This window comes from Thunnus maccoyii, chromosome 11, assembly GCF_910596095.1.
Source record: "Thunnus maccoyii chromosome 11, fThuMac1.1, whole genome shotgun sequence".
Classification (NCBI taxonomy): Eukaryota; Metazoa; Chordata; class Actinopteri; order Scombriformes; family Scombridae; genus Thunnus; species Thunnus maccoyii.
The window spans coordinates 114,304-124,303 of NC_056543.1; the positions used below are offsets into that span (position 1 = coordinate 114,304).

Genomic DNA, 10,000 nt, shown 5'->3' on the forward strand with positions numbered 1-10,000 from the left:
AGGTACACACACACACACACACACACACACACACTCTGGTAATACTGAGTAGGTACACACACACACACACACACACACACACACACACACACACACACACTCTGGTAATACTGAGCAGGTACACACACACACACACACTCTGGAAATACTGAGCAGGTACACACACACACACACACACACACACACACACACACACACACACACACACACACACACACACACACTCTGGTAATACTGAGCAGGCACACACACACACACACACTCTGGAAATACTGAGCAGGTACACACACACACACACACACACACACACACACACACACACATTGAATTCTTGGCTACAACTTGAAAGGATCATTTTCATGAAGTATTTGTGTGACATCACGTTACGTTTATCATTTATTTATTAGTTACATGATGTCATGTCATGATGTCATATCATGATGTCATCATCTCAGTGCTACTAAACGTTAACCTTTGACCTGCCAGCAGGTTTCATATCACTCATAAAATATATTATTAAAGGACCAGAAAAGTTTTTTAACTTCTTCCTTTTTGAATTAACTGGGATTTTGATATATATTTATTTTATTTTATTTATTTTTTTAAATTGTATATTTACATTTTTTGTTTTATTTATATTTATTTTTTTATATATATTTCTACGTATGTTTGAACTGAGTGATGTATATTATATATATATATATTATATATATATATATATTATATCCGCCACTTTCTTGTTAGAATGAGAAACTTGTGATGTTTTAAAGGATGGAAGATACTTTCTGATCCCAATCATGAAATAAAATCTAATCAATCCATATTTTAACATACTGAAGGTAAAACAAAACACTGATTATAACAAAAAACTGATTATAACAAAATACTTATTATAACAAGAAAAGTCTTAACGAGACACCTTCTTTTATAAAATAACAACATTCTTGGTATAGCGTTCATGTAAAAACTGAATAATTTAGTTAATTTGGTTTCTACTAAGAAAATAAATCAATCACACAAAAAATATCTGAACGAATGTCTGTTGTCATGGTGACAGCAACACGAGTCATTGTACCGCTGTAGCAGTTACACACCAGATTACATCATCACAGCCTCTAAATGTGTCTTTAAATGATCTGAACTTTGTATTTTAGTGAACAAACAGAAGTCAGCTGCCAAACATTTTAATCTCATTTTCTTCAGATAATTAAAATGTCTGCAGTTTTATTTAATAATCGGTTTGAATGAATGATTAAATCTATAAATGAGGTGAAATGTGTGTGTTTGTCAGCGAGCGTGAGGCGGCGTCCTCTCTGCGTCTGCAGGTGGAGGAGGTGCAGAGGAGGGAGGAGGAGGTGCAGAGAGAGAACGACAGACTGAAGAGAGAGAGAGACAGACAGGAGGAGAGGAGCCGACAGCTGGAGACAGAGACGCACAGACGGTACTATCTGATAAAACTGTCATTTTTATATGCAAACAAATGCATATTATTGTTATTTCTAATAATAATATTTATTTATAGAACACTTTTTAAATCCACATTACAAAGTGTTAAAGGACGAGTTCATAGTTCATCAGGTCAGTCATTAAACCAACAGTCAGTGTGTTTCTGTCTGTAATCATACTGACCATTAGAAGATCCTTCATAATGACCTTACAATGGAAGTGATGGAAGTTTATCTGAAGTTAATATGAAGCTTCAGCGTCCAGATGAGTCAAATCAAGTAGATATCTTTCAACGTTACAGTCTTTTTAGTGCCAAAGTTCCTCTTTTTGTTACTATACTTCCACCTGCAGCTCAACAGGGAAACACTGTCCGAGGAAACACAAAGAGGGAATTTGATGCTAAAAAGACTGTAAATGTGTCAGATATCCACTTGATATGACTAACTCAGACTGCTGAAGCTGAATAGAAGCTTCACACAGACTTTAAATGACTGTGTGGACACACTGTGGATTTTGGCCTCCATCACTTCCATTGAAAGCACATTTGAAGGATCTTTAATATCCAGTATGAACAGGAGGAATGATTACAGACACCTGACTGCTGGTTTAACACACTGGGAACACTGGGAACACTGGGAACTGTCCTTTAATAAGGGTAGCAAAATAAGACAGACGAGATAAAGCAGAAAGAGAAACCAGTTTACAACCAGTTTATAATCCTTGTGAAGCATACTGGGAGCTGCTGAGACGAGGCTGAAACATACTGGGAGCCTCTGAGACGAGGCTGAAGCATACTGGGAGCCTCTGAGACGAGGCTGAAGCATACTGGGAGCTTCTGAGACGAGGCTGAAGCATACTGGGAGCCTCTGAAGCATACTGGGAGCTTGGGTTTGGGTTAGAAGTTCAGCAGCTGAGTTTGGTTGACGGCAGGTGTTGCTGATGCTTTTGTCTGTATTACAGCAGCTGTTATTCAGATTTATTGATGAACACGTCCGTCTCATTGAACTGGTTTTGTTTCAGCGTTGAGACGGAGCTGCTGGAGAACGTCCAGCTGACAGAGAGAGAAACGCTCCACCTGCTGGAGATTCACACTCTGAAGGTGAGTTACAGTATTCTGCTTCATTTTCCTGTCAAATAAATTTACCTAAAACAGAATCTGTCTCTCTGTCGTCCTCCTGTCTGTCTCTGCTGCTGGCGTCTCTCTGTCGTCCTCCTGTCTGTCTCTGCTGCTGGTGTCTCTCTGTCGTCTTCCTGTCTGTCTCTGCTGCTGGCGTCTCTCTGTCGTCTTCCTGTCTGTCTCTGCTGCTGGTGTCTCTCTGTCGTCCTCCTGTCTGTCTCTGCTGCTGGCGTCTTCCTGTCGTCCTCCTGTCTGTCTCTGCTGCTGGCGTCTTCCTGTCGTCCTCCTGTCTGTCTCTGCTGCTGGCGTCTCTCTGTCGTCCTCCTGTCTGTCTCTGCTGCTGGTGTCTCTCTGTCGTCCTCCTGTCTGTCTCTGCTGCTGGCGTCTCTCTGTCGTCCTCCTGTCTGTCTCTGCTGCTGGCGTCTTCCTGTCGTCTTCCTGTCTGTCTCTGCTGCTGGCGTCTCTCTGTCGTCCTCCTGTCTGTCTCTGCTGCTGGCGTCTTCCTGTCGTCCTCCTGTCTGTCTCTGCTGCTGGCGTCTCTCTGTCGTCCTCCTGTCTGTCTCTGCTGCTGGTGTCTCTCTGTCGTCCTCCTGTCTGTCTCTGCTGCTGGTGTCTCTCTGTCGTCTTCCTGTCTGTCTCTGCTGCTGGTGTCTCTCTGTCGTCCTCCTGTCTGTCTCTGCTGCTGGTGTCTCTCTGTCGTCTTCCTGTCTGTCTCTGCTGCTGGCGTCTCTCTGTCGTCCTCCTGTCTGTCTCTGCTGCTGGCGTCTCTCTGTCGTCCTCCTGTCTGTCTCTGCTGCTGGTGTCTCTCTGTCGTCTTCCTGTCTGTCTCTGCTGCTGGTGTCTCTCTGTCGTCTTCCTGTCTGTCTCTGCTGCTGGTGTCTTCCTGTCGTCCTCCTGTCTGTCTCTGCTGCTGGTGTCTCTCTGTCGTCCTCCTGTCTGTCTCTGCTGCTGGTGTCTCTCTGTCGTCCTCCTGTCTGTCTCTGCTGCTGGCGTCTTCCTGTCGTCCTCCTGTCTGTCTCTGCTGCTGGCGTCTCTCTGTCGTCCTCCTGTCTGTCTCTGCTGCTGGTGTCTCTCTGTCGTCCTCCTGTCTGTCTCTGCTGCTGGTGTCTCTCTGTCGTCCTCCTGTCTGTCTCTGCTGCTGGTGTCTTCCTGTCGTCCTCCTGTCTGTCTCTGCTGCTGGTGTCTCTCTGTCGTCCTCCTGTCTGTCTCTGCTGCTGGTGTCTCTCTGTCGTCCTCCTGTCTGTCTCTGCTGCTGGTGTCTCTCTGTCGTCCTCCTGTCTGTCTCTGCTGCTGGTGTCTTCCTGTCGTCCTCCTGTCTGTCTCTGCTGCTGGCGTCTTCCTGTCGTCTTCCTGTCTGTCTCTGCTGCTGGTGTCTCTCTGTCGTCCTCCTGTCTGTCTCTGCTGCTGGTGTCTTCCTGTCGTCCTCCTGTCTGTCTCTGCTGCTGGTGTCTCTCTGTCGTCCTCCTGTCTGTCTCTGCTGCTGGTGTCTCTCTGTCGTCCTCCTGTCTGTCTCTGCTGCTGGCGTCTTCCTGTCGTCTTCCTGTCTGTCTCTGCTGCTGGCGTCTTCCTGTCGTCTTCCTGTCTGTCTCTGCTGCTGGCGTCTCTCTGTCGTCCTCCTGTCTGTCTCTGCTGCTGGTGTCTCTCTGTCGTCTTCCTGTCTGTCTCTGCTGCTGGCGTCTCTCTGTCGTCCTCCTGTCTGTCTCTGCTGCTGGTGTCTCTCTGTCGTCTTCCTGTCTGTCTCTGCTGCTGGCGTCTTCCTGTCGTCTTCCTGTCTGTCTCTGCTGCTGGCGTCTCTCTGTCGTCCTCCTGTCTGTCTCTGCTGCTGGCGTCTCTCTGTCGTCCTCCTGTCTGTCTCTGCTGCTGGTGTCTCTCTGTCGTCTTCCTGTCTGTCTCTGCTGCTGGTGTCTTCCTGGCGTCTTCTTGTCGTCCTCCTGTCTGTCTCTGCTGCTGGCGTCTTCCTGGCGTCTTCTTGTCGTCCTCCTGTCTGTCTCTGCTGCTGGCGTCTTCTTGTCGTCCTCCTGTCTGTCTCTGCTGCTGGCGTCTTCCTGCAGGCGGCGCTGGAGAGAGAGCAGCTGGACCGCCGGCGAGCAGAAGAGGAAGCTGCTGACGCCAGACACGCCCTGCAGAAGGTACGTGTTTAAACTGAAGACGATCTGAACTTAGTGGTGAATGAGTCAAAGCTTTCAGCCACGTCTCACAGTCTTCTTCAAGCCTCAGAGACACTTGTTATTATATTAATATATAATATTCACATTAAACTACCAGCTGAGGATCATTAAACTACCAGCTGAGAATCATTAAACTCCCAGCTGAGGATCAATAAACTACCAGCTGAGAATCATTAAACTCCCAGCTGAGGATCAATAAACTACCAGCTGAGGATCATTAAACTCCCAGCTGAGGATCATTAAACTACCAGCTGAGGATCATTAAACTACCAGCTGAGGATCAATAAACTACCAGCTGAGGATCATTAAACTCCCAGCTGAGGATCGTTAAACTACCAGCTGAGAATCATTAAACTCCCAGCTGAGGATCATTAAACTACCAGCTGAGGATCATTAAACTACCAGCTGAGGATCGTTAAACTACCAGCTGAGGATCGTTAAACTCCCAGCTGAGGATCATTAAACTACCAGCTGAGGATCAATAAACTACCAGCTGAGGATCATTAAACTACCAGCTGAGGATCAATAAACTCCCAGCTGAGGATCATTAAACTACCAGCTGAGGATCATTAAACTACCAGCTGAGGATCATTAAACTACCAGCTGAGGATCATTAAACTCCCAGCTGAGGATCATTAAACTACCAGCTGAGGATCAATAAACTACCAGCTGAGGATCGTTAAACTACCAGCTGAGGATCATTAAACTACCAGCTGAGGATCATTAAACTACCAGCTGAGGATCATTAAACTACCAGCTGAGGATCATTAAACTACCAGCTGAGGATCATTAAACTCCCAGCTGAGGATCGTTAAACTACCAGCTGAGGATCGTTAAACTACCAGCTGAGGATCATTAAACTACCAGCTGAGGATCGTTAAACTACCAGCTGAGGATCGTTAAACTACCAGCTGAGGATCATTAAACTACCAGCTAAGGATCGTTAAACTACCAGCTGAGGATCGTTAAACTACCAGCTGAGGATCAATAAACTACCAGCTGAGGATCGTTAAACTACCAGCTGAGGATCAATAAACTACCAGCTGAGGATCATTAAACTACCAGCTGAGGATCGTTAAACTACCAGCTGAGGATCGTTAAACTCCCAGCTGAGGATCGTTAAACTACCAGCTGAGGATCAATAAACTACCAGTTGAGGATCAATAAACTACCAGCTGAGGATCAATAAACTACCAGCTGAGGATCAATAAACTACCAGCTGAGGATCATTAAACTACCAGCTGAGGATCATTAAACTACCAGCTGAGGATCGTTAAACTACCAGCTGAGGATCAATAAACTACCAGTTGAGGATCAATAAACTACCAGCTGAGGATCAATAAACTACCAGCTGAGGATCGTTAAACTACCAGCTGAGGATCAATAAACTACCAGTTGAGGATCATTAAACTACCAGTTGAGGATCAATAAACTACCAGCTGAGGATCAATAAACTACCAGTTGAGAATCATTAAACTACCAGTTGAGGATCATTAAACTACCAGCTGAGGATCATTAAACTCCCAGCTGAGGATCATTAAACTCCCAGCTGAGGATCAATAAACTACCAGCTGAGGATCAATAAACTACCAGCTGAGGATCATTAAACTCCCAGCTGAGGATCATTAAACTACCAGCTGAGGATCAATAAACTACCAGCTGAGGATCATTAAACTACCAGCTGAGGATCAATAAACTACCAGCTGAGGATCATTAAACTACCAGCTGAGGATCAATAAACTACCAGCTGAGGATCAATAAACTACCAGCTGAGGATCAATAAACTCCCAGCTGAGGATCATTAAACTACCAGCTGAGGATCATTAAACTACCAGCTGAGGATCAATAAACTACCAGTTGAGGATCAATAAACTACCAGCTGAGGATCAATAAACTACCAGCTGAGGATCATTAAACTACCAGCTGAGGATCATTAAACTACCAGCTGAGGATCAATAAACTACCAGCTGAGGATCAATAAACTACCAGCTGAGGATCAATAAACTCCCAGCTGAGGATCATTAAACTACCAGCTGAGGATCATTAAACTACCAGCTGAGGATCAATAAACTACCAGTTGAGGATCAATAAACTACCAGTTGAGGATCAATAAACTACCAGCTGAGGATCAATAAACTCCCAGCTGAGGATCATTAAACTACCAGCTGAGGATCATTAAACTACCAGCTGAGGATCAATAAACTCCCAGCTGAGGATCATTAAACTCCCAGCTGAGGATCAATAAACTCCCAGCTGAGGATCATTAAACTACCAGCTGAGGATCAATAAACTACCAGCTGAGGATCATTAAACTCCCAGCTGAGGATCATTAAACTACCAGCTGAGGATCATTAAACTACCAGCTGAGGATCGTTAAACTACCAGCTGAGGATCAATAAACTACCAGCTGAGGATCATTAAACTACCAGCTGAGGATCATTAAACTACCAGCTGAGGATCAATAAACTACCAGTTGAGGATCAATAAACTACCAGCTGAGGATCAATAAACTACCAGCTGAGGATCATTAAACTACCAGCTGAGGATCATTAAACTACCAGCTGAGGATCAATAAACTACCAGCTGAGGATCAATAAACTACCAGCTGAGGATCAATAAACTCCCAGCTGAGGATCATTAAACTACCAGCTGAGGATCATTAAACTACCAGCTGAGGATCAATAAACTACCAGTTGAGGATCAATAAACTACCAGTTGAGGATCAATAAACTACCAGCTGAGGATCAATAAACTCCCAGCTGAGGATCATTAAACTACCAGCTGAGGATCATTAAACTACCAGCTGAGGATCAATAAACTCCCAGCTGAGGATCATTAAACTCCCAGCTGAGGATCAATAAACTCCCAGCTGAGGATCATTAAACTACCAGCTGAGGATCAATAAACTACCAGCTGAGGATCATTAAACTCCCAGCTGAGGATCATTAAACTACCAGCTGAGGATCATTAAACTACCAGCTGAGGATCGTTAAACTACCAGCTGAGGATCAATAAACTACCAGCTGAGGATCGTCTCACCGTAGAGATTTGCAGATTAAAATGATTCAGCTTGTTTATATTCTGCTTGTATCAAACCTTCATAATTAGGTTGTGATGATGATGATGATGATGATGATGATGATGAAGCTCCATTTGCTATAGAAAACTGAGATATAGTTGAAAGCTCTGGTTCATTAGTACGTTTAAATTCTCTTCATATTTACTTTCTTTGTTTCAAACGTGACAAAAGTAAAAGTTTTTCTTTTACTGTAATTTTCTTGTTTTATTGATCAATGTGATTTTAAATTAGTGTTTTATTGTTGATCATGTGGTGCAGAGCAACGTGGAAACCAAATAAAAATAAATCATATATATATATATATAAGGTCAAGAATGAACATACATATGCATATATACTGTATTTGAATTGGTTCCCAACCTAGGGGTGGGGCCCTCCAAAGGGTCAGCAGATAAATCTGAGGGGTGGTGAGATGATTAATGGGAGAGGAAAGAAGAAAAAACAAAGTTCTGATACACAAATCTGTTTTCAGTTTTTGGACTTTTTCTCTAATCTTTGATTTTTGCTGAAATATTGGATCATTTGAACATTTATTGAAATGAAAGCATGTGAGAAGTTTAGAGGGAAAAATCACTATTTGGTGGAGCTGTTAACAACTCATAGACATGTGAAATGTGACCCCGACTACACACTGCTTTTTGTAAGACGTCAAAAGACAAAAAGGTTGGAAACCACTGGTTTCATCTTTAACAATGTGTTGTATTTTAAAAGCTTGTTATATTATCCATTGTGTCAAATCTTCATCTGAAAAGTAACTAAAGCTGTCAAATAAATGTAGTGGAGTAGAAAGTACAATATTTCCCTCTGAAATGTAGAAAGTAGCATCACATGGAAATACTCCAGTAAAGTACAAGTACCTCAAACTGTACTACAGTACTTGAGTAAATGTATTTAGTTATTTTCCAGCGCTGTCTGGGTGGAGCCACAGTTTTTAGGACAATAATCAATATCTGAGAGTTTTAATACCAACAACACATGTTGATAAAGATCTTTATATGTTCTCTAAAGAATTGTGTCTAATATATGTAGCGAGTTCTGTCTGGCGGAGACTCTGTTTCTCTATGATGATGTCATCACATACGTATGATTACATGTCTCTGATAACAGTCTCCCTCCTCTCAGTCCAGGGAGTGTGTGCTGCATCTCTCGTCCTCTGAGTGTTTGCTGAAGCGGGAGGTGGAGGAGGGCCGGGACGCTCTGGACAAAATGGCCGCCTTGAGCTCGGCTGTGGCCTCAGACAAGAGAGAGCTGAACAAACAGCTGCTGCAGGTGTGACAGCTTTCTTTACCTTCTGTCTCTAGAGACAATTTCACACATGAACTCTGGACTCATTCTACGGATGATGACCTGTATTCACACAGCGAGCCGGCAGGTTAAAGTCCGTTTGATGTCCGATGCGACTGACTCGGTCATTTGTAATGTCTGGATAATGTCTGGATAATGTCTGGATTACAGTGCATGTGTGAAAAGGGCGTATCAGTGAGGCTGCCTGACCTGTGTGTGTTTCCAGGTGGAGTGTGAGCTGGCAGACAGCCAATCACAGATGCAGGCTCTGAGGTCAGAGGTCAGCTCTCTGCAAAGGGAAGTCCAAACCCTCAACATGGACTGCAGCCTGCTCAGGTGAGTTTGGTTTCCATGATTCAATATTTTTATCTTAATCCTGAATATAAACCTTTAATCCTGAATATAAACACTTTAATCCTGAATATAAACACTTTAATCCTGAATATAAACCTTTAATCCTGAATATAAACCTTTAATCCTGAATATAAACACTTTAGTCCTGAATATAAACACTTTAATCCTGAATATAAACCTTTAATCCTGAATATAAACCTTTAATCCTGAATATAAACATTTAATCCTGAATATAAACATTTAATCCTGAATATAAACCTTTAATCCTGAATATAAACACTTTAATCCTGAATATAAACATTTACTCCTGAATATAAACACTTTAATCCTGAATATAAACATTTAATCCTGAATATAAACACTTTAATCCTGAATATAAACACTTTAATCCTGAATATAAACCTTTAATCCTGAATATAAACACTTTAATCCTGAATATAAACCTTTAATCCTGAATATAAACCTTTAATCCTGAATATAAACCTTTAATCCTGAATATAAACACTTTAATCTTGAATATAAACCTTTAATCCCGAATATAAACATTTAATC

The 10,000-nt window shown here is 42.8% G+C and overlaps 1 protein-coding gene across 1 annotated transcript in view; it reads left to right on the forward strand.

Annotated features, from left to right (window-relative positions):
- LOC121907555 (trichohyalin-like) overlaps nt 1-10,000 on the forward strand; it is a 35,032-nt gene that overhangs the window by 9,194 nt on the left and 15,838 nt on the right. The window contains exons 5-9 of the mRNA XM_042427183.1: nt 1,292-1,441; nt 2,467-2,545; nt 4,615-4,692; nt 8,933-9,079; nt 9,321-9,430. Coding sequence (XP_042283117.1) covers nt 1,292-1,441; nt 2,467-2,545; nt 4,615-4,692; nt 8,933-9,079; nt 9,321-9,430 — 564 coding nt within the window. The remainder of the gene's footprint in view (nt 1-1,291; nt 1,442-2,466; nt 2,546-4,614; nt 4,693-8,932; nt 9,080-9,320; nt 9,431-10,000) is intronic.